The 24,493-nt window shown below is 45.4% G+C and overlaps 1 protein-coding gene across 1 annotated transcript; it reads left to right on the forward strand.

The window, feature by feature from the left end:
• The first annotated feature begins 6,348 nt into the window (after positions 1-6,348).
• On the forward strand, positions 6,349-21,973 carry nabp2 (nucleic acid binding protein 2). Its single transcript, XM_041180479.1, has 6 exons — positions 6,349-6,718; positions 7,232-7,370; positions 11,038-11,109; positions 13,912-13,996; positions 14,939-15,005; positions 17,895-21,973. The coding sequence occupies exons 1-6, from the start codon at positions 6,640-6,642 to the stop codon at positions 18,086-18,088; spliced, it is 636 nt and encodes a 211-aa protein (XP_041036413.1). The 5' UTR covers positions 6,349-6,639; the 3' UTR covers positions 18,089-21,973.
• The last annotated feature ends 2,520 nt before the right edge of the window (positions 21,974-24,493 follow it).

The following is a 24,493-nucleotide window of genomic DNA, read 5'->3' on the forward strand; positions in this document are numbered from 1 at the left end:
ATGTCACTGGGCCAATTAAATCATAGACAGGTGGGGGCGGGACTATCAAACGAAACCTTGACGACGCGAAGATTTCTATGGGAACCCGCCCAGGCGAAAGGAGCGGTGTCATATGATTGACCTCTCGCTCAGCCACTCATGACGCGCAGTGAACGATTGGCAGTTAGTCAGGGGGAGGCCTGTGGTGTCAAAACTGTCCAGTTTGAGTCGGAGCTTCAGTTTATTTCGCAATCCGAATGCACTGGGGGCAAAATTGGTCCCAATATGTACCACAGACCTAAACCACTCAGCATAGCATAATTTCTGATTTTCCACAGAAATGTCACACACAGGACATGATGCAAGTTGCAATTTTATGCTTGAATGATTGACAGGCATTTCAAGCTCAGCAATGGAAATCCAGTGGTGTACAAATAAATCTCTACAACAGCAACTTATCTACAATAGCACCTTTGACCTACTGGAAAGACACAGGCACTTCACAGGGGCAATTATAAAATAAAGTATGACACTGTGCCATGTAAGTTGATATTAGGTCAGATGACCAAAAGCTTGGTCAGAGGTAGGTTTTAAGTAGCATCTTAAAGGAAAGCAAGTTAGAGAGGTCTAGGGATGGAATTCCAGAGCTTTAGGGCCCAGACAACACAAGGTACTGCCGCCAATGATGGAGCGATTATAATTGGGAATGCACAAGAAGCCAGAATTAGAGAAACGCAGATGCCTTGGAGGCAAGTGGGGCTGGCAGAGATTATAGAGATAAGGAGGGGCAAGGCCATGGAGAGATTTGAAAACATGGATAAGAATTTTAAAGTGAAGACATTGCTTGATCGGAAGCCAATGTAAGCGAGCACTGGGTGACAGGGGAACAGAACCTGCTGTGAGTTAAATCACTCTCTGGATCCAAATCCTTTACATTACTACATCACATTACACTTCATTAAGTCTTAATGTACAAGCACCTTTGATACATTTAATATCATGCATTCTGTCTTCTTAAATATTCTGCATTATACAGCACTGAAAGACAAGTCAGCTACTAGTCAAGTATTGCATCTTAAGAAACCACAATATAGGCTCTCCTAATTGGACACTTAGTTGATCAGGGATAAGAAACAATTACATAGAAGTTCACAGCATGGAAACAGACCATTCAGCCCATCTGCTCCATACCTGTATTTCTGCTCCCCACAAGCCTCCTCCCCCCTACTTCATCTCACCCCCATCACCATATCCTTCTATTCCTTTCTCCTTCATGTGCAGCTTCCCCTTAAATACATCAACGCTATTCGCCTCGACCGCTCCTTGTGATAGCGAGTCCCAAATTCTCACTAATCTCTGGGTAAATAAGTTTTCCCTCAATTCCCCTGTTGGATTTATTAGTGATTGGGCTCCTGAACAAATACAAACATCTTCTCTACATCGAATAGCTAACTCATTCAACTACCTTTTCATTTCTAGTGAAAAGAGCCCATTTACTAATGGTCTTTTATCACTCAAGGGAAAGGGGACCCCTAAGTTTCCTTGTGGAACCCAGAGGAGCATCCTTCTAGCCTCAGCTCGTATTCTGATTGGGTCTGGGAAGCCACCATTGATTCCATGCTCAGTCTTCAGTTTAAAATAGCCAATTATGGCCCCAGTGACATCTTCGGAGCCTGATCTGTGTACTTCAAGGGAACCCTGTCAGCTTGGAGCAGGTATCTTTGTCTAGAATTTGAAATTGCAGGCAGCTACATCAGGGCTGGGAGTTAAACTGTAACCCAAGTATTCAGGTATACAAATTTAAAAGTGGGAAGACATGTTAATGAAAGCATATGGAATCATAAATAGGGGCATTGAGTGCAAAGTAAGCAGTTATGCTAAATGTACAAATCACTGGTTAGTCTCCAGTTAGAATGCTGTGACCAGTTTTGGACATCCATCTTTAAGAAAACTGTCAAAGCAAAGTGTAAAAGAAAGATTCACTAAGCTAATAGTGGGGATGAGAGGCTTTAATTATGAGGAAAGATGAGAGTAAAATGAGACTTTTTTCATTAGAACAGAGAAGGTTAAAAGGAGATCTGATCAAGATGTTTAAAATGAGGAGGGGTTTTAATCATCTAAATAGGGAAAATTATTTCCATTGGTTGATGAGTTGGGAACTAGAGGGAATACATGTAAAATCATCAGCAAAAGAATGAAGGGAGAGGTTAAAAGAAGCTATGTTTTCATTGAGGGAGTTATTTGAACATGGAATGCATGACCAAAAACCAAAAGAGGGGGAAGCAGAATCCATAATACATTTGAAAAGGGAAATATTTGATCAAACTTAAAAGGTTAGGGAAAATGGGAGAGCTCTTTCATGTAGAGGGCACAGGTATGATGTGCAGAATAACCTCCCTCCATGCTGTAAGTAGTGATACTTATCTGTCGTAGAGTTTCTCGTGGGAAGTTGGGTCATATGTCTGATAGAGAGGATTACCTGAAATGTATTATTATGCTGAATACATATTGGTTAATGTATTCTGACATTACAACAGTGATGACACTTCAAAGTACTTCATTTGCTGTAAAGTGCTTTGAGACATCCAGTGGCTGTGAAAAGTGCTGTATAAATGTATGTCTCTCTTTTTGAGTGCTTTTTGCAAAGGGAGCATTGGTTAAAAATAAGGAAGTAAATGTAAAATAGATAAAACATTAGTGAGAAATGGTAGAGAAATTGAAATTAAAGCAATTAAAAATCACACCAAAATATTCAAAGACTTTATGTAATTGTAGCAATTTATCAATAAATGGGAGTCAAAATAATAATGGGAGCGTATTAAAACAAAAAATGTTAAAAACATTACCCCTGCATTAATATCCAGTGAAGTTTTTGGTCGGAGTATGTAATTAGTGTGATAAGTTTATCTTGACAATTTCTGTTTGAAATGTAGATGTGGGAATTTATAATGAAAGTATATGAAAATATGGACACAAATGTGAGAGTTTAAAATGGGAACTGCCTTGGTACTTTTAACTCCACGACTCTAACCTCACTACACATGAAGACTACACTTGGTCTCAACTCACTTTATATAAATGATTAGACACATTTTAATATGTATTTCAATGTATCGTGTATGCTCAATTTAATTGCCCGAATATTTTTTCTTATTCAATTACAGGATGTGGGCCAGCATTTATAACCCATCCCTAATTATCTTTGAGAAGGTGGTGGTGAGCTGCCTTCTTGAATCACTGCAGTCCATGGAGGTGTAGGTACACCCATAGTACTGTTAGGGAGGGAGTTCCAGGATTTTGACTCAGCGACAATGAAGGAACACCCAATATATTTCCAAGTCAAGATGGTGAGTGACTTGGAGGGGAACTCCCAGGTGGTGGTGTTCTCATGTGTCTGCTTCCCTTGTCCTTCTAGATGGTAGCAGTTGTGAGCTTGGAAGGTGCTAAGGAGTATTGGTGAGTTTCGCAGTGCATCTTGTAGATGGTACATCCAGCTACCACTGTTCGGCGGTGGTGGAGGGAGTGAATGTCTGTAGATGTGGTGCCAATCAAGCAGGGCTGCTTTGTCCCAGATGGTGTCGAGCTTCTTGAGCGTTGTGGGAGCTGCACTCATCCAGGCAAGTGGAGAGTATTCCATCACACTCCTGACTTGTGCCTTGTAGATGTTGGATGGGTTTTGGGGAGTCAGGTAGTGAGCTATTCGCCAGAGAGTTCCTAGCTTCTGACCTACTCTTGTAGCCACTGGCTAGTCCAATTCAGTTTCTGGTCAATGGTAACCCCCACAATGTTGATAGTGAGGGATTCAGCAATGGTAATGCCATTGAATGTCAAGGGGCGATGGTTAGATTCTCTCTTGCGAGGGATGGTCATTGCCTGCATACAGAAATAATAAAAATATTACTTAATGCTGTACTGTGTGAAAGTATATTTGTTTATTTTAACAAGTTTGAAAATGTATGTGTTTTGAGGAAGGAAAAATACAATCAGCTTGAGCAAAAGTAAAAAATCTCAAACACAGGACTACAAAAAACTGGGTTTAGACTACAATCTTTGAGGAAGGCTGGTTAATTTGTCTCATCCCATCCTTCAAACTCCCTCCCGCCATTTACCCCAAAATCACCCTTGCCCCATAATCCCTCACAGCCCTCCTGCTCTCCTCATCGCGCTCCTACCCCAGGTTTCCAAATTTCCAGCTTATCTCCTAGCTCAGAGCTGGGAGATAGTCTTTTTGGTTTTCTAATGTGCTTACACTGTATTTTGTAGTTGACCCATCCCCTTCCACACTAATTCTCCACCCCACCCCCCCCAGCCTTTCCCCATTGCCCATATACACTCATTCCCCCATTACAACGAGCCCTCCCCTTTCTCCATTCCCCTCGTCTTTCCCACCCGCCCATACCTCATACCTTTCCCAACACTCCAAACCACTTGTAGATACAAACATAAACTAATTAATGGTTGTGTAGGAGTGAGTTATTAGCAGGAACACAATATTAGGAGTTCAACCAACATTCCAGAATTAAACAAGCTTTACATTCAGAGTTTATGATCTCACATTAATGCATCAGTTATGTCACAGCATTATAATGCACTCCAGCTCAACTGCCAGAATATTCAGAAATCTGTATCTTGCAATTAGATAAATTCCACCTGCCAAACAAATCATGTGATTGGATTTTGAGAAGTTGCTGCCTCAGTTTATTTTCATCCTAGAACTATTTTAACTTTAATTCTTGCCATGTCTCTACTTTTAGTTCTATTTTATTTATGGTCTTGAGAAGAAGTTTTGTTCTACATGTAATCGAATCTTCTGCTCCCAATTTTTAGTTTCATTCTTGGAAAAAGGTGGTATTTTTGTTCTTTTCAAAACTAATATTTTGAAAATAGCCCCAGTTGTTGCTTTCCTTCTACACAACACTAGTCCAATCAATCCAACTGGGTGTTAAGTAAAAACCAAGACTTTAAGCATTTATTTCAACATTTTCCAAAAGGCTATTTCAGTCCCAGAATTAATTTAAACATGTTTCACCCCTGGATATCAAACTTTAGTTTTAATTTAAGCAATGAAATGCATCCACCTATTTTAGTTGACAATGACAACACTACTGCCCGTTGCAGTTTGCCATGACATCCAAGTGAAGAAAGAAAAATAACTTTACTTATATAGCACCTCTCACAATTTCAAGACATCTCAAAGTGCCTTACAGCTAATGAAGTACTTTTGAAGTATAAAAACAAAAAAACTGCGGATGCTGGAAATCCAAAACAAAAACAGAATTACCTGGAAAAACTCAGCAGGTCTGGCAGCATCGGCGGAGAAGAAAAGAGTTGACGTTTCGAGTCCTCATGACCCATTCGACATCTGTCGAAGGGTCATGAGGACTCGAAACGTCAACTCTTTTCTTCTCCGCCGATGCTGCCAGACCTGCTGAGTTTTTCCAGGTAATTCTGTTTTTGTTTTTTACTTTTGAAGTATAGTCACTGTTGTAACATATGAAATGTAGCAGCCAATTTGCAAACTGCAAGGACCTACAAACAGCGATTACTTAAATGATCAAGTTATCTGGGTGATAAAACAGTATAAATAGTAAATCCTTATACTGAAATGGAGACAAAACTTGCAAGTAACCCCATAGTGCTCTAGGTATCATAGTTTTGCAATTTTACACATCCCTTGACCCTCTTTCGCAGATTTGCATGTGCCCAATTGACTCCAGGGTGGAGGTACATGGTGCCCACTGGCATGTTTCAGGCCTTCCAGGACTGGTGAACACCACATGGTGTTACTTGTATCATAGAGGTCGTCGTCACTTGACCCTCAATTAGATGATGACGTCCACTTGCAGTCATGAGGTTGTTGACTTTATTGTAGTTTAGTTTCTTTTTTAGTTGGAATGGACCATATTCGTCCTCCTGCAGTGATGTTGTCAATGGTTTTGGGTTGCCAACTCCGCATAAGCTGCCGGCACCAACTCAAACCGCCACTTTTATCCGTCTTCGATATTTCAATAACCAATAATTATCGAAAAGAAAAAAATACACACTTATTTTAATGATTTTTCTCCTTGGTTGTTTGCAGCCGTGTCAAATTCTGGAGTCTCAAGGGCAACCCTGAAAAGTTAGCAACCCTCCACGCCCCTTTCCACCACAAGCGACATGAGCGCCATTCTTGGCTGGAGTCCGGTCTCCGCTCCCACTCGGGCTTTTCCGGAAACACTCGGGATGCGACGAGGGGCACCAGCGGATGTCCTGCCTCAGGACAGCGACGGTTGGTCGGAGACGCGGCCAATCAGGCTGGAGGTGAAGGCGGAGACCGGCTTCTGATTGGTTTGAGCTGCTGCCTGTCAGGGGTGGTTTCCGGAAGCGAGTGAGAGGGAGTGCAGCGAGATCTGGATTGATAGAGTTGTCGGGAAAATTAGTGGGCATTGGGGAGTAATATCTGAGGCGTCATTTGCCTCATGCAGTTTTTACAAGGGCTCTGGGGGGAGGGTTTGTGGATTTATTTTGCAGGAGGAAGGGTTGGCCCTGGCCTTGGCCCTAACCCTAACCCTGTAAGGTCAGCCAGTGATTTGGATGTGTTCTCCTGAGCCTGATCCAACTTACTGGCTCAAGTTTGTAGCTTCAGAATAATTCATATCCTGGGTTCGTGTGGGAGGGAGGATGTCAAACGACACTTATGTGAAGGATATCAAAGCTGGTTTGAAAAACTTGAATCTCCTCTTCATTGTTCTGGAAATAGGTAAGTTTCATTCTACATTCCCCTCTTTCCTCAAAAGATAAATCCAACCCTCTCTCTCCTCAATGGACTTTTCAGCAAGATAATGGTCAGTTGCTAATATCAGTGAAGTCAGAGCATGCCACCAGTTGAGACTGGGATCTTTTCGTCCCTAGTTACTCTTACGAGGGTATTTAAGGTCAACTACAAAGTGTGGTACTAGAGTCCTATGTGTGTGAGACTCAGTAGGGGGTAGTAGATTCCCTTCCCTGAATGGTATTGGTCAACCAGTTCGGGGTTTTTGAACCAATCTGCCCATGGATAACCCAAAGCTGTATTTGTCCAGATGCCTATCATTTTAATTTTGACAGGGTAAAGAAGTCCCCTGTTTGCACCCCTTGTTGAGAATGGTGCGGGAAATCAGAGAGAGGAGAGAAAATATATGGAGTTTTGGAGGAAAAAAACATCCCTAGCATGTGCTTTAAGTCTTTGCGAGAAAGCTGTCGGTCATCTGCCATTGTGTTTCTTGTTCTGTAGGACGAGTAACCAAAACCAAGGATGGGCACGAAGTTAGGACGTGTAAAGTGGCTGATAAAACTGGCAGCATCAACATATCGGTGTGGGATGACGTGGGAAGTCTGATTCAGGCTGGAGATATCATCCGATTGACCAGAGGGTAACTCACTTTGTTTACCAAGACCTGATAAAGCTGAAGCAATCTTCTTATGAATGTGAATTGTTGTTCAATAATGCAGGCTTTACCCCCTCTCCCTGATTAGGAGAGGAGGTCGGTTAGCTCAGTTGGCTGGACAGCTGGGTTGTGATGCAGAGTGACGCCAACAATGAGCGTTCAATTCCTGTACTGGCTGAGGTCATCCCCGCCTTCTTAACCTCACCCCTCGCACTAGGTGACCCTCGGATTAAACTCACCACTCTCTCTCTAATGAGAGAGCAGCCTATGGTCCTCTGGGACTACGGTGTGTTGAGCCTGGACCGAGACTATTGAACTACACAGACATTCCATGGAAGTGTAATCCTGTCCTCAATACAAAAGCAAAATAAAAACAAAATGTGCTGATAACACTCAGCAGGTCAGGCAGCATCTGTGGAGAGAACAGAGTTAATGTTTCAGGTCAAGATGACCTTTCATCAGAACAGATCCGTTTCTCTGCTCAGATGCTGCCTGATCTGCTCAATTTTTCGAGCAATTTTTGTGATCCTGTCTTCCATACCAGCACCTTCCAACAGAGTTCACTGGCTACTGGGGTCCCTGACCAACCTCCTTGCATCACTTGAGTTCAGCACAGCCTGGGAGTCAGATCTGGGAATGTGCTGGTCCATATGGCTTTGTGCCAAACTAAGCAGTGCTTATGGTCAAGCCATCAAGGGAGCTCTTGTTTTCAGGTATTTGAAGAGTTGAGAACAAGCTTACAGTGGGCCTGGTGGAAGCACTCTCAGCTCTTGTCTTCCCCCTAATCCAGGTGTCAAATATAGAATCATTTGGCCCTTTGAGCCCATGCTGGCTCTTCAATCCAGTCAGTCCCCATTATCCCCACCGCTCTATCCCCGTCGCCCTGCAAGTTTATTACCCTGGGCGTCCATCCAATTTCCTTCTGAAATCATTCATCGTCTCCGCTTCCCTCATGGGCAATGAGTTCCAAGTCATTACTACTCTGTGTAATAAAAAAAAAATTCTTCCTCACACCTCCCCCTTCATCTCTTGTCCAAGACCTTAAATCTGTGTCATACATACAAACTAGGAGTAGGTCACTCGGCCCCTTGAGCCTGCTCCACCATTCCATAAGATCATGGCTGATCTGATTGTGACCTCAACTCCACATTCCTGCCTTGTTCATCAAGACTCTATCTACCTCTGCCTTAAAAATATTCAAAGACTTTGCTTCCACTGCCTTTTCAGGAAGAGTTCCAAAGACTCATGACTCTCAGAAAAATTTCTTCTCATCTCTGTCCTAAATGAGCGACCCCTTATTTTTAAACAGTGACCCCCTAGTTCTAGATTCTCCCACAAGAGGAAACATTCTCTCCACATCCACCCTGTCAAGGCCCCTCAGGATCTTATAGGTTTCAATAGAGTTGCCTCTTACTCTTCTAAACTCCAGTGGATACAAGCCCAGCCTGTCCAGCCTTTCCTCATAAGACAACCCACCCATTCCAGGTATTAGTCTGGTAAACCTCTGGACTGCTTCCAACACATTTACATCCTTCCTTAAATAAGGAGACCAATACAACACACAATATTCCAGATGTGGTCTCACCAATGCCCTGTACAACTGAAGCATAACCTCCCTACTTTTGTTTTCAATTCCTCTCGCGATAAACGATAACATTTTATTAGCTTTCCTAACCACTTGCCGTACCTGTACACTAATCTTTTGTGGTTCATGCACTAGGATACCCAGAGCGCTGCAATCTCTCACCATATAGATAATATGCTTCTCTTTTATTCAAAATGGACAGCACCTTTCACAGCCACCAAACACTTTACAGCCAACCAAGTGCTTTTTGAAGTGTTTTTTTAAAATTTGTTCATAGGATGTGGGCGTTGCTGGCCAGGCCAGCATTTATTGCCCATCCCCAATTGCCCTTGTTCAGAGGGCATTGAAGAGTCAACCACATTGCTGTGGGTCTGGCGTCACATGTAGGCCAGACCGGGTAAGGACAGCAGATTTCCTTCCCTAAAGGGCATTAGTGACCCAGATGGGTTTTTACGACAATTGGATAATAGTTTCATGGTCACCAGCTTTCGATGCCAGATTTAATAATGGAGCTCAGCTTCCATGGTGGGCTTTGAGCCCATGCCCCCAGGGCATTAGCGCTGGCTCTCTGGATTACTAGTTACCACTAGGCCACCGTCTCACCAATGGGGAACTCATGAATTCAATGCTCACCTGTTTAATGGTGGAACCCTGCCGCTCGATGATGATCTTCACAGCATCTCGCGGGACTTTCATGTCCAATCTGATCATCACCAGTGCTCATCTAACATCAGAAACACAGTCAGGGCAAGGCACAGGCTACCTTCAAAATACCGCACGTGAATGGAGAGAGAGGGACAGGTAATTTGCAGTCAGTGCTGTGATCTGGAAGGTGCTGCCTGAAAGGGCGGCGGAAGCCCATTTAATAGGAACTTTCAAAAAGGGGGAGAAATCGCATAAATACCAGAAGGGGAAAAATTTGCAGGGTGGTGGGACTAATTGGACGGCTGTTTCAAAGAGCCAGCACAGGTAGGATGGGCTGAATGGCTTCTTTCTTTGGTCCCTAAGCTTCGAAGATTTGGCATCTGCTGCTCCGCTGGAGTTGCCTGTCCAACTCCGAGGCAGGAAACTGGGAAAGGGACGCGCACAGAAATCGAGGAGCACTGGGCGCACTCCACGCTTCATCCTTACCTCGCTTCTCCCGGTACCTCCTGTACAATATATACACAGCAACGGCACAGGCTGGGACCCCAATCATCAGCATTGCCTTCTGTGTTGCTACGCCAGGCACTTCCAGCTGACATCTTTCCCGTGTGCCATCTAGCCCGGGACTCCCTCTTTCCGGATCTGCAGTCCCCACCGCCCCCCCCCCAGTCTAATCCTTGTACCATCAGCTTTTCTTTATATACCTTATCCAAACCTGTCATCATCTTGTACCCCTCTATCTGATCTCCCCTCAACCTCCTTTACTCCTAGGAGAACAACCCCAGCTTCTCCAACCCTAACCTTGGAGCTAAAACCCACTCATCCCTGGGACCGTTCTGAAAATGCATTTGAATCATGATTGTCCTCTGAAATGGGGGATAAATTGACTAATCTGCAGGATGAGGACATTTGTCTATTGGTGTTGGTTTGCTAACTCCTCAAAGCAAATGGCGCTGTACATCCAACAATGTCCAGCAGGCATGATGGCGCACTTCACTAGATCCCGATAATTGCGGATGACAAGGGCCATTCGACCTTAGTTCATTAATACAGAGCCCCTAACGCTCCCTCCCCCTCTATTGTAGCGTCAAATTGTTTCTGAAATGATTCCAGGGTTTTTGCCTCCACAATGCTACCTGGGGGAATATTCCACATATTGATCATTCTGTCTGAAGAAGGATTTTCTCCTATCATTCTCACCTCAAAGGTGAAAGAACACTACTGTGCCGTGATTTAATAGTGGTCTCCCCTCCCATGCACCATTGGCATGAGCCATTCAGAAGCCTCTGGGTTAGCTAGTGTGGTCCCATCCCACCAGCTTGATTCAGCAGCAAACTGGTGACATAAATGCTTTTGAACAGAGTGAGTTTCAGAGTTTAAGTTGAGTGGTATTTTAAAGGAAACCTGTTTTGTATCTTGCAGATATGCCTCGATTTGGAAAGGATGTCTGACACTCTACACGGGGAGAGGAGGAGATCTCCAGAAAGTCGGAGAGTAAGTTCTCCACCTTAACAATGGAAAGGGGAGAGATGCTTGTAAGCTGCATTCCTGCCTTGCTCCTCTCTCCAACCTAATGATTTGGACAAACTTTGAGAAGTTTCAGCAGTGCTGATACATATTGGAACTTCGATATGGAGTCAACAGAGGTCAGAAGTGGGTTGGTGTCCACCTGTAATCCACTCACCTGGTTGCAGATTTCGATTGGGTTATTGGAGGGAGGTGGCATTGCCCCACAGGAAGGGGAAGGGCTATGGGGGTGGCAGGGGGAAAGGGTATCGGTGAGGGTGCTTTAATAGTCAGGCTGTACTTGTGCACTTCCAGCGATGAACTTGAGCAGAGATGGTATCAGGCTTGGGTCATGGCCCAGACAAAGGAAAAGTGACAGGAAGGTGCCTTTCCTTTTACAAGGGGGGGGGCAAACTCTCTTCCAGAAGAAAGGTTGTCACTTTGTTCCAATACTTGGACCTGTGATACCCCTTGTAGATGTCTTTGATATATTTTCACCCGCATGGACACCCATCCTCTCAACAAAGTCCCTGTCAGGCTGCAAAAATAAGCTTACTCAGGAGATCCAGTACTGATCTGGAGATGAGAATTATTTTTTTTTTTACACAGCAAGTTGTTGTGATCTGGAAGGCGCTGCCTGAAAGGGCGGTGGAAGCAGATTCAATAGGAACTTTCAGAAGGGGGAATTGGATAAATACTCGAAGAGGAAACATTTGCTGGGATTTCAGGGTGGATAGAGCAGAGGGAGAGTGGGGACTAATTGGATGGATCTTTCAAAGAGCCAGCACAGGCATGATGGGCTGAATAGCCTCCTCCTCTGCTGTGTGATCCTAGGATCATCGAGCCCCTCTGCTTCACTGAAATATTTAGCACTGGGAAGGAGTTTTCATTTAGACAAAGTAAAAGCTAACACTCATAGGCGAGCACCCTTTCAAATCTCTTTAACACTTCTGAGGAGGTTAGAATTCACTTTACTGGCACAGAGGCTGAATGTAGTAATTGACCTATCAGCTCACTCAGCAGATACCAGGAATCCCGGAAGTCAATACTATTTTTAGCTTGCTCACCAAGAGGCACTAGATGGTGGGCCTATAATTTTGACAGTTCTGACACCCCTTTGAGTCAGAAAGTTATGGGTTCAAGTCCCACCCTTGGGTTTTGAGCACATAATTCCAGGGATGAGAAACTTCAGCTATGAGGATAGATTGGAGAGGTTGGGACTGTTCTCCTTGGATAGAAGAAGGCTAAGAGGAGATTTGATAGAGATGTTCAAAATCATGAGGGGGCTGGACAGAGTAGATAGGGAGAAGCTGTTCCCACTCGTAAAAGGATCAAGAACGAAAGGGCATGGATTTAAAATGATTTGCAAAAGAAGCAAATGTGACATGAGAAAAAACTTGTTCACACAGCGAGTGGTTGGGGTCTGGACTGCACTGCCCGGAAGTGTGGTGGAGACAGGTACAATCAAGGCATTCAAGAGGGCTTTGGATGATTATTTGAATAGAAACAATGTGCAAGGGTACAGAGAAAAGGCAGGGCAATGGCACGAGGTCATAATGCTCATTTGGAGAGCCGGTGCTGACATGATGGGCCGAATGGCCTCTTTCTGCACCCTTAAAACTCTGTGATAACTGAGGCCAATGATCCTGGTCCAGTACTGAAGGAGTGCTGCACTGTTGGAGGTGCCATCTTTCAGATGAGATGTTAAACGAAGGCCGCCTCTGCTGTCTCAAGTGGACCTAAAATGTCCCATGGTACTATTTTGAAGAGCAGGAAAGTTGTCCCTGGCGTCCAGGCCACTGTTTATCCCTGGGGAGACAATGGCGTAGTGCTAATGTCACTGAGCTAGTAATTCAGAGGCCCGGGCTAATTCTCCCACCACAGCAGCTAGTGGAATTCAAATTCAATTAATAAAATCTAGAATTAAAAACTAGTCTTAGGAATGGTGACTGTGGAACTACTATCAATTATCGTAAAAACCCATCTGGTTCACTGATGTCCCACTCTATGGTCTTGAGCACATAATCTAGGCTGATGATCTTGGTGCAGTACTGAGGGAGTCCTTTAAGTCCTTAACCGACCTGACCTACATGTGACTGCAGACCCACAACAATGGGGTTGACTCTTAACTGCCCTCTGAAATAGCTCAGCAACCACTCAGTTCAAGGGCAATTAGGGACGGCCAACAAATGCTGGCCTTGTCAGCGATGTCCGCATCCCATGAAAGAATAAAAACAAGCCAGCACCATTAAAACAGATCATCTGGCCATTATCACATTGCTGTTTGTGGGAGCTTGCTGTGTGCAAATTGGCTGCTGCATTTTCTACACCACAACAGTGACTACACCTCTAAAGTACTTCATTGGCAGTAAAGCGCTTTGGGACATTCTGAGTTTGTAAAAGGTGCTATAGAAATGCAAGTTTTTTTTTTGTCCTGGTTGTCTATATGTGCAACTGCAACCATGTGTATGTTTTGAATGTCGGCATGCTAGTCAACTGTGTATGGAGCTACGTTTTGGTGCATTGCCCAAACCCTCCCCACCCCTTCTGGAGCAGCTGGGTGAATGTTTGAATTAAAGTTAACATAGATCTTCATCCTCCACAGTTTTCATGCTGCAAGCTGATATTTTGCCGACACTTGCTGTGCCTGACTCTTTACCGGGGTCCGTTTCTTACTTCCAAGGACTGCGGTGGGCTGAAAATCGCTGGACGGACTGTGAGAGCGGGCATGCACCGTGCCAAGCGCGCGAGATTACAGTGACGTGCTATCACTTCTGTGTTCCCTTTCAGGTTTTGTATGCAGTATTCGGAAGTGCCGAATTTCAGTGACCCCAATCCTGAGTACATGTCCCAGGCATCTTCGCAGAACAAACCTGTAAGTCTGACCCCTTCAGGCCAGGTTGCTGTTGTTTTCATTCAGTGCCTCCCCTGCCTTTAGGGGTTACATCTCTGCAGGTGGTGTTGGTGGTGAGGTTCCCTTTTTTTTTGTTATCGCGCTAGTTTACCCACCTTGCCTCCTCTCCTGAAGGTATTGACATTTTGCTGGGTTATGGGTCTGCAATGCCCTCCTTCCCCTGCCCTGGCACCTCATCCCAGTGCTATCATTCACCCACAGACATGGGCAGCCTATTCAACCCAAGTTCCAGCGGAGTTCACTGTTGAGCGACCAGGATTGGGAACCCAGACCGACTCCCCCTCCCTAACCCTGGATGCTAAGGCAAATTGTAGTGCTCTTAACCTGTCTTCCTGCTGCAGTCAGCTAACTCAGCACAGACCTGTGGTGGAAACTGAGCTCTTCTTGGGGTGTACGTCAGCATTTCAGTACAGCTGTATCCCAGTGCTATCAGGCACATAGTCTGACCAGGGCTCAGTGCAGCTGTGGCGAAAGCTTCTGAATTGCAGGGGGGGATACTGAGCGGGGTGACTCCTGCACATTCAACCCAGCCACTCGCCACTGCAGAGTAAAACAACTGAATCTGTCTTCAGCAGCCATCTGAGGTGAGCTTTATTGCCTCTCCCAGGAGATTATCTGGCTTCGAGGGTTGGGGAGGGCGGGGGGCGAACACTGAAGGGAGTGTTCAGTCACAGTGCTCCAGCCGTCACGGTGTGGGGCAGAATTGATAGATCAGCCAGCCTATTCCTGTCAGTTTTGTATGTTTGTAAGTTGTGTCTTTGGTAGGGGGAACATGTCAGGATGGTGAGGTATATAATTTGGGGGGGTGGGGGTAGGATATGGTGTGGTAGGAGAGGATCTGCGTAATGAGGGAGCGGTGAGGGAATTCCAGTTAAACCTGAGCACTGTTTCCTTCTTTTTAAGACCCCGGCTGACCAAGGTAGCACTTCTACAACTGGCCCAGTGAGTTCAACATCCTCTGTGACTACTGGTAAGTACCTGCATTAAAGGACCCCGGTATTCCACACTGTCAGAGGGGCAGCACTAAAGGAGCTTGTACCGTTAGAGGTGTCACCTTTCAGATGAGACGTTAAGTCTTGGCCCTGTCTACCCCCCTCGGGTGGATGTAAAAGATCCCACAGCCACTATTTCGAAGAAGAGCAGGGGGGGAGTTCTCCCCCTTGTCCTGGAGCTAACATTGATCCCTCAACCAACATCCCCAAAACAGATTATCTAGTCATTTATGTTATTGCTTTTTGTGGGAGCCTGCTGTGCGCAAATTGGTTGCTGCATTTCCTGCTTACGACAATGATTGCACTTCATTGGCTGTGAAGCACTTTGGGATGTCCTGAGGCAATAAAAGTCGCTATAGAAATTGCAAATCTTTCTTTCTACCAAACCCTACAGGCATCAAAACATTACTGTCGATTCCGCCATTGTTGGCACAGCTCTGAAGTATTAATACACTCATCTGTGATGCTCGAGACTACTTAAAGCCACTCTGCTAAAAAGCAAATGTAAACTTCGCTAGTTTACTTGCAAGCCTGGCTCCCTCAGCCAACATCACTAAAAACAGATTCTCTGGTCATCTGTCATATCGCTGTTAGTGGGAGCTTGCTGTGCGCAAATTGGCTGCTGTGTTTCCTACATTACGACAGGATCGATGGAATGACGATGATGATCCATGGGACCCAGGGCAAATTGGATCCAAAATTGGCTTAATGGCAGGAGGCAGAGGGTGCTGGTCGAAGGCTGTTTTTGTGACTGGAAGCCTGTGTCCAGTGGAGTACCGCAGGGTTCAGAGCTGGGTCCCCTGATGTTTGTAGTGTACGTTAATGACCTAGACATGAGTGTAGGAGGTGTGATCAGTAAGTTCGCAGATGATGCTAAAACTGGTGGTGTGGTAAACAGTGAGGAGGAAAGCCTTAGACTACAGGATGATATAGACGGGCTGGTCAGATGGGCAGAGCAGTGGCAAATGGAATTTAATCCTGAGAAGTGTGAGGTGATGCATTTTGGGAGGACTAACACGGCACAGGAATACACGATGAATGGTAGGACCTTAGGAAGTACAGAGGATCAGAGGGACCTTGGTATACATGTCCATAGATCCTTGAAGGCAGCAGCACAGGTAGATAAGGTGGTTAAGAACGCATTTGGGATACTTGTGTTTATTAGTTGATGCATTGAATACAAGAGCAGGGATGGAGCTGTATAAGCCGCTAGTTAGGCCACATCTGGAGTACTGTGTGCAGTTCTGGCCGCCACACTATAGGAAGGATGTGATTGCACTGGAGAGGGTGCAGAGGAGATTCACCAGGATGTTGCCTGGGCTGGAGCGTTTCAGATATGAAGAGAGACTGGATTGACTGGGGTTGTTTCTGTTGGAGCAGAGAAGGCTGAGGGGGGACCTGATGTGTACAAAATTTTGAGGGGCACAGTTAGGAAGAAACGTTTGCCTTTAGTGGAGGGGTCAGTAACCAGAGGGCATAGATTTGAGGTAAGGGGAAGGAGAATTAGAGGGGATTTGAGGAAACATTTTTTCACCCAGAGGGTGAGGGGAGCCTGGAACTCACTGCCTGAGGGGGTGGTAGAGGCGGAAACCCTCATAACGTTTAAGAAGTATTTAGATGAACACTTGAAATTCCATAGCATCCAGGGCTACAGACCAAGTGCTGGAAAATGGGACTAGAGTGGACAGGGGCTTGATGGCCAACACAGACATGATGGGCCGAAGGGCCTCTTTCCATGCTGTAAACGATGACATTATGACAAGTAAAAGGTGTAAGGTTTCAATATGAAATATCTTTTGGACAGCCAGTCTGGTTCCTACTGGGCATTCTGTTGGCAATCTCACTCAGACAGGCATAGAACAGCTGCTGTGGGACAACAGAACAATGTCATCCAGATATGTAGGGCTTGGTATGTTTTTGATTATTTGGCTCTGCAGCGGCCTGTGCTACATTTAACTTGTGATGATTGGGGAAAAAAGTGTTCCACTTCCTTGCATTAATATGCTTTACTTGAGCGCAAGACTCACCTGAGCAAAGTGGAGGGTGAGGTGGTGCTCTGCTAATGTGCAAACCCCTATAACTGCTCAGTGCTCGAGCAGTTGACAAATGCATAACACTGATTTCTTGTGTAAGAGAGTCAGTGCCAGGCAATGAGAGAGCGTTCCACTGTGGCGAATGTGATGTGGGATGTTTTGTGAATTAATGCAGAACTTTACAGTCCAGAGCTTTTGTGTTCCTGGCATAAATATCAAGCTGCCAGCCAGCCAGCCACGCTTCTGCTGCCCTGGTAGAGGGCTGGCAGCCTGGGCACATCTGTCATGTAGAGTATGGGCCTTGGTGTGGAGTAAGCTGGCTTCCGGCCCAGTGGCGATGCATTGTGCTGAGTCCAAGAAGAAAGATGTACAGTTTCTCTAGACACGTGAAACAAGATACAAGATATCCTTCACATTGCTGACTAAAAACAAAAGAACAATGCTAACGGATTCTATAATTCAGCTTTATGTATTAACTGGAGTTCATATGTTACTGAGCACAAAGGGGTGATGGAAGTAGCTCCTGACTTATGCTGCACTCAGTCCTTTAACTGGCCTATGCCAAGGAGGGAAGCACTAGACAGAAGGCCCTCCACAGGAAGGAGGGCAGCCCTGCATTTGGGTGATCTCAGGCAGTCGGCAATAGCTGCCAACTCTGTACCAGCTATGGGAACAAACTGAATGCCTACCACTCTCAGTGGCAGGTTGTTAGAAGTGCGGTTGGGGGTGGGGGGGGGTGGGGTGGAAGTTGCCCAAATCACCCAAAAAAGGGAAACCTTTCTCACTTGGGACGTTGTTGTCATCTGGTTTTGTTCCTTGTTCCTGTCGCTCCAGGTAACGACAGTCTGAATGCTGCTGGCTCAGGTGGAGCTTCCCCGGGTAACACGAATCATCAGCTGCTACCAGCGGGTGGAAGAGGGAATGGACGGGGCCCAGGAAATAACCAGGCAGTGACCACATCCAGCTCCACCCCGGCAACCACCACCCTTAGCAATGGAAGGGATCCACGGCGGGTACCAAAGCGATGATTTTCTGAAGTTTTAATTGTTCGCCATTTTAATTTCCCCTTTGATAACCTGCAGAATCGGTATCAAAGTGGTATTGTTTTTAACTACATCCCATCCTTCCCTCCTGGGCTCCTTAAGATTTGCACCTCAAGGCATTTGGAATCATGACAGTTGACAAGATGACTCAATCCTCCCTACCCTCCCTCCCTTATTGCCTTGTTTGACTGGGCCTATCTGAGTAATTATGTTCTTTGAAGCACTTCACAGCAACTAACAGAACTGACAACTCAAATGCATTTGGTCCAAATCAGAGGAACGCAGCTTTCCTAGCAGATTGATGATGAAGACAACTGATCTTAAATGGCTAGGGGCATTGTGTGGCAGGGGTGAGACTCTGACGTCCCTTACACTTCTTAAATCCTATCTTGTACCAATGTGAACAAATCTGCGGCAAGGTTCATTTTGGGACCCCACAGATTAAAAGTGGGTTTTCTAGCTCCCTGAAGCACACGAGTATAATTAGACCATCACTGGCCATTTAACTGTGCAACCAGCCCATGTCTGCTGCTTGTATCGTTAAAAAGGGTTTGTGTATTCAGCTGAATTGCTGCCTGTTAATGGCTTTAAAAGAGAGGTCTCTGTACCTTTCACAGTATCTCAATCCTGTTTCGTTTATTTGGCAACATGTATTTTGTGCATCATTCCCCCCCCCACCCCCCGCCCAAACTTCAAATACCCACCCTCCCCACCGATGAAATGTATTTGTACTTTGGAAAATCCTGTTACTGGTGTGTGAGAAGATTGCTTTTGGTTTTTCTGTCCTGAAGGTGTGTCCTCACTGGGGTACAATTCCAGAGGCCCTTCAGTACCTCAACCAAGTGCTAATCATGCATGTTTGAGACTTAATGGTGAATTTTAGCAGGCTATTTGACTGCAGGGTGCCTCACAGCTGAGCTCAACCCTCCCACTGTACATATTCACTATTTGTGTCTCACGCCCACACTCTGGTTCACCCTCAGCAGCAGGCACCATGCGCCGTTCCCCAGACCCTGCTCTCCCATACAGTCCCACCCTTTCCCTTTGTCCAACCGAGGTGTGGAAGCTAATTTTAGCCTCTGACTCGGCCACCTCTGCACGACCAGGGATCACAACACTGGGACCTGCCTGGTGTGTGTGTGTGGCTCTTTCTCTCCCTTCCTGTGGACAACTTCCACTCTTGTGCTTTAGGGTATTCCAAGCACAGCTAAGTTGAATTGCTGCCTTGAACCTCGTTTCCAGCCGAGTCTCTGTGATGTGGGCTGCACTTCGAAACATTTTGGGTTTAAAATACTTCGTCCCTACTGCTGTGGGCAGTTTTGGTTTACATTTTCTAATTATAGCCAGCACGGATTCAAGTGAAATCAATGTTTGAACCTACATCAAAGCTTTGGAGCCAGCCCAGTACACCTCTCTAAAATTGTTTGGAGTGGAAATTTCAAAACTATTTGAGGGATTGGCAAGGGAGAGGTGACGCCTCTGCACACTTCTTTAAGTCTTATTTTGTTTCACGTTGGCAAGGTAGCATGGTCCCTAGGAAATGCTGCTCATCCCTTCACCTTCTGGCCTTTCTGCTGCACAGTTATACAATGGCACTCTGTTCAATCTGTCCCATTTCTTGTAAATAAAAGTATGAAGGCCCTGTCATCCTTTTTGTTAAAATTGACAAGTCTCTGTGGGTTACTTTTCCCTCGTTGTGTCAGCTGTGGCTCTGGCTCGCACTCTTGCCTCTGAGTCACAAGGTCATTGGATCAAGCCCTACTCCGGAGACCTGAGCACAAAATCCAGGCCTGAGGAAGTACTGCACTGTCAGAGAGGCCAACTTTTGGATGAGACCTTAAACTGAGGCTACGTCTGCCCCCTTGGATGGATGTGAGAGGTGCCATAGAGGAGCAGTGGAGTCCTCCCAATATCCAATATTTATCCCTCAACCAACGTCACTAAAATAAAACAGATTATTTAGTTAAATTGCTGCTTGTGGGAGCTTGCTGTGCACAAATTGGCTGTTGCATTTCCTACCTTTCAACAGCTATACTTCAAAGTACTTATATGGTTATAAAGGGTTTTGGAGGTTGTGAAAGGTGCTATATAAATGCAAGCCCTTTCTCTCCACACCACCCCCCCCCCCCCTTCCTTTGTGACAGAAGGAATTTGAGTACTGGAGACTAGGGGCAGGATTATGTCTTATCACCGTTGCAATTATCGTCAAGTTTTGATATTCATGATAAACAGGTTTTATTCGGAGCCAAGTAAATCAAATTATCAGCAAGGTCCTATCTTCCAAGCTTCCTATCTCTGTAAATGCTTTTCACTAAACTTGTCAAGGCTCCCTGTCTCCCTCCTGCCCAGCTCCTAGTACATAACTGTGTGCCATCATACATATTTTCCATTTGCAATACTTGCATTCTGCAGCTGAACAAGTCCTTTTCATATACCATTTTATTTTTAAGTGCCAACAGCAGACACACCTTTAACACCAGCCAGGGTGAGAGACCATCCATATACAATACTGGCCTCGATATATCACATGTAATCAGTTCTTGATCATGGAGTACCATCTTTTGTAGTAACTGTACAAGTAGAATGTTGTACAATCTATAATTTTAATGGATTTGTGGATTTTAATGGATTGTCCTGGGCCAATATTTATCCCTCAGCCAATACCACTAAGAGATTAACTGCTGCTTGTGGGATCTTGCTGTGCGCAAACTGCCTGCTGCGTTTCCTGTATCATAACAGTGAATACACATAAAGTGCTCTCTTAGCTGGAAAGCACTTTGGGACATCCCGAAGTGGTGAAAGCGCTATAGAAATGCAAGTCTTTCCTTGTTCCACTGCTGGGTAAGGATGTTATCTATTGCTGACAAAGCAATGTTCTGCTGGCAGTGGTTACACTTGAAAGAATCTGGGCATTTAGCATCAATGCCAGTTCCACCAGAAGCAACCACTTCAAGGCCATCTTTTTTTAGATGGTGAAATCTAAATGGAGAGTTTTTTTTTTTACCCAGAAAAAAATCCTTGTTTTCTCCCTTAGATAACCTCTGACATTGGAGCAACACAGTCAAGTCCAGTGCTATCCTCGCATCACATCCACATGCATGCACACAATTTCCAGCTGTATGGTCACTGGCCAACTTTTCTTTCCTGCCTGTCACATCAGTAAAGATTAGTTAACATAGCACAGACCGACAATCTGAAGCTGGGATCTTCCTAATTCCACTGCCTCAGTGCCATACCAGGCTGCGAATTTACCTACTGAGCTACCAGCATTCTCTTTTTGGTTTGATTTGTTTGTTTACAAAGTGCCAGATCAGTGAGATCTCTGAAATATCAGAGCATGCAGTGTGCCAGCAACCAATGCAGATGTGACTCATGGGCGCCACACAGTGGTGACAATCTGACACTGCACTAGTGTAATGTTTCACTGTAAACTTCAATTCAAAGGAGGTCTTTCAGCTGGTCAAAACAGTGCAACTTGTGACCTCTATTGGTTGACAACTAACATATACTCTCGACATGAATAATGTGAGTTATTTTTAAAAGTTTCTTAATTTTTCTTAAATTATTGTTGCCAATCAGCAATAATGTCAGTTGTTAATGTGCATTAACAAGTGGGCATAGATGTGCATTATGTAATCATTGAAGGAAGATCGATTATCTGTGTGTACTACCTACATCTCACCCTGTTGCATTATACCAATTTTCCATAAATACTGTTAATAAATAAAAACAGAATGCTGGAAATACTCAGGTCAGGCAGTATCTGTGTAGAGAAAACAGTGTCAATGTGGCATTTTCAGTTTTTATTTCAGATTTCCAGCATCCACAGTATTTTGCTTTTGTGTTGTGTTAATAAAAGCTTCTTTTGAACACTTGTGTTTTTAATTTCATCAAATTTCTAATTTTATTTTTTAAAAAATGTTGCAAGGGCAGATCTAACTGAAGTCAGCATTAGACTCCCAATATATATCTGTGGCAATTTCTGGGACACTCAGTCAGTGCTTGACATGCATGGAGGTCAGATATAAGGCTATGTAGACTATCAAGGGAAGAAAAGTGCAAGGCTTTGGGGATTGGGAGAGTGCAAGCCCGCTGAGCTCTCTCCTTCCTCCACACCTCAATCCCTGCAGGTTCCATACCAACTAAGCACTACTATAAGCTTCTGTGAATGCAGTTTAAACTGCCTGCAAGGAGGTGAGAGAGCAGTCTAGTGCTTGTTTTCTGTATTCTGTCCAGCGAGACAGTAAGGGGGGAGTTAAATTCACAGTGAAATGTTTCCTACATTACAAGTGTGCTGACCTTTCATGAAGTACTTGATTAGCTGTAAAGTGCTTTGGGATAGCCTGACATTATGAAAGGCACTATGTAAATGCACATCTTTCTCTCTAATAGAAAGGTGCACAGAAAGAAAGCAAGTAGGAGTCAATGATTCTTTACATTAAGATCTCTATCTCATTGGGCAGATGCTAAGTAGAAGATTCTGTGTGCTGTCCAATAAGAGAATGTATGACAAAAACAGAATTACCTGGAAAAACTCAGCAGGTCTGGCAGCATCGGCAGAGAAGAAAAGAGTTGACGTTTCGAGTCCTCATGACCCTTTGACAGAACTGGAGTTCGAGTCCAAGAAAGAGTTGAAATGTAAGCTGGTTTAAGGTGTGTGGGGGGCGGCGGAGAGAGAGAGAGAAAAGTGGAGGGGGTTGGTGTGGTTGTAGGGACAAACAAGCAGTGATAGAAGCAGATCATATTGGAAAAAAACAAAAGGAAGGGGGAAACAGAAAGGGGGTGGGGATGGGGGAGGGAGCTCAAGACCTAAAGTTGTTGAATTCAATATTCAGTCCGGAAGGCTGTAAAGTGCCTAGTCGGAAGATGAGGTGTTGTTCCTCCAGTTTGCGTTGGGCTTCACTGGAACAATGCAGCAAGCCAAGGACAGACATGTGGGCAAGAGAGCAGGGTGGAGTGTTAAAATGGCAAGCGACAGGGAGGTTTGGGTCATTCTTGTGGACAGACCGCAGGTGTTCTGCAAAGCGGTCGCCCAGTTTACGTTTGGTCTCTCCAATGCAGAGGAGACCACATTGGGAGCAGCGAATGCAGTAGACTAAGTTGGGGGAAATGGAAGTGAAATGCTGCTTCACTTGAAAGGAGTGTTTGGGCCCTTGGACGGTGAGGAGAGAGGAAGTGAAGGGGCAGGTGTTGCATCTTTTGCGTGGGCATGGGGTGGTGCCATAGGAGGGGGTTGAGGTGTAGGGGGTGATGGAGGAGTGGACCAGGGTGTCACGGAGGGAACGATCCCTACGGAATGCCGACAGTGGTGTTGAAGGGAAGATGTGTTTGGTGCTGGCATCATGCTGGAGTTGGCGGAAATGGCGGAGGATGATCCTTTGAATGCGGAGGCTGGTGGGGTGATAAGTGAGGACAAGGGGGACCCTATCATGTTTCTGGGAGGGAGGAGAAGGCGTGAGGCCAGATGCACGGGAGATGGGCCGGACACGGTTGAGGGCCCTGTCAACGACCGTGGGTGGAAAACCTCAGTTAAGGAAGAAGGAGGACATGTCAGAGGAACTGTTTTTGAAGGTAGCATCATCAGAACAGATGCGACGGAGGCGAAGGAACTGAGAGAATGGGATGGAGTCCTTACAGGAAGCGGGGTGTGAGGAGCTGTAGTCGAGGTAGCTGTGGGAGTCGGTGGGTTTGTAATGGATATTGGTGGACAGTCTATCACCAGAGATTGAGACAGAGAGGTCAAGGAAGGGAAGGGAAGTGTCAGAGATGGACCATGTGAAAATGATAGAGGGGTGGAGATTGGAAGCAAAATTAATAAATTTTTCCAAGTCCCGACGAGAGCTTGAAGCAGCACCGAAGTAATCATCGATGTACCGGAGAAAGAGTTGTGGAAGGGGGCCGGAGTAGGACTGGAACAAGGAATGTTCCACATGCCCCATAAAGAGACAGGCATAGCTGGGGCCCATGCGGGTACCCATAGCCACACCTTTTATTTGGAGGAAGTGAGAGGAGTTGAAGGAGAAATTGTTCAGCGTGAGAACAAGTTCAGCCAGACGGAGGAGAGTAGTGGTGGATGGGGATTGTTCGGGCCTCTGTTCGAGGTAGAAGCTAAGGGCCCTCAGACCATCCTGGTGGGGGATGGAGGTGTAGAGGGATTGGACGTCCATGGTGAAGAGGAAGCAGTTGGGGCCAGGGAACTGGAAATTGTTGATGTGACGTAAGGTGTCAGAGGAATCACGGATGTAGGTGGGAAGGGACTGGACAAGGGGAGAGAGAATGGAGTCAAGATAGTGAGAAATGAGTTCTGTGGGGCAGGAGCAAGCTGACACGATCGGTCTACTGGGACAGTCCTGTTTGTGGATTTTGGGTAGGAGGTAGAAGCGGGCCGTC

The sequence above is a fragment of the Carcharodon carcharias genome, chromosome X (genome assembly GCF_017639515.1).
Source record: "Carcharodon carcharias isolate sCarCar2 chromosome X, sCarCar2.pri, whole genome shotgun sequence".
NCBI lineage: Eukaryota > Metazoa > Chordata > Chondrichthyes > Lamniformes > Lamnidae > Carcharodon > Carcharodon carcharias.

Bases quoted from the DNA above. Each gene is read 5' to 3' on its own strand.
- nabp2 (XM_041180479.1), top strand. From the start codon at position 6,640: ATGTCAAACGACACTTATGTGAAGGATATCAAAGCTGGTTTGAAAAAC. The intron at 7,371-11,037 runs GTAACTCACTTT...TGTATCTTGCAG, and splicing joins ATCATCCGATTGACCAGAGG to ATATGCCTCGATTTGGAAAG. The intron at 15,006-17,894 runs GTAAGTACCTGC...CTGTCGCTCCAG, and splicing joins AACATCCTCTGTGACTACTG to GTAACGACAGTCTGAATGCT.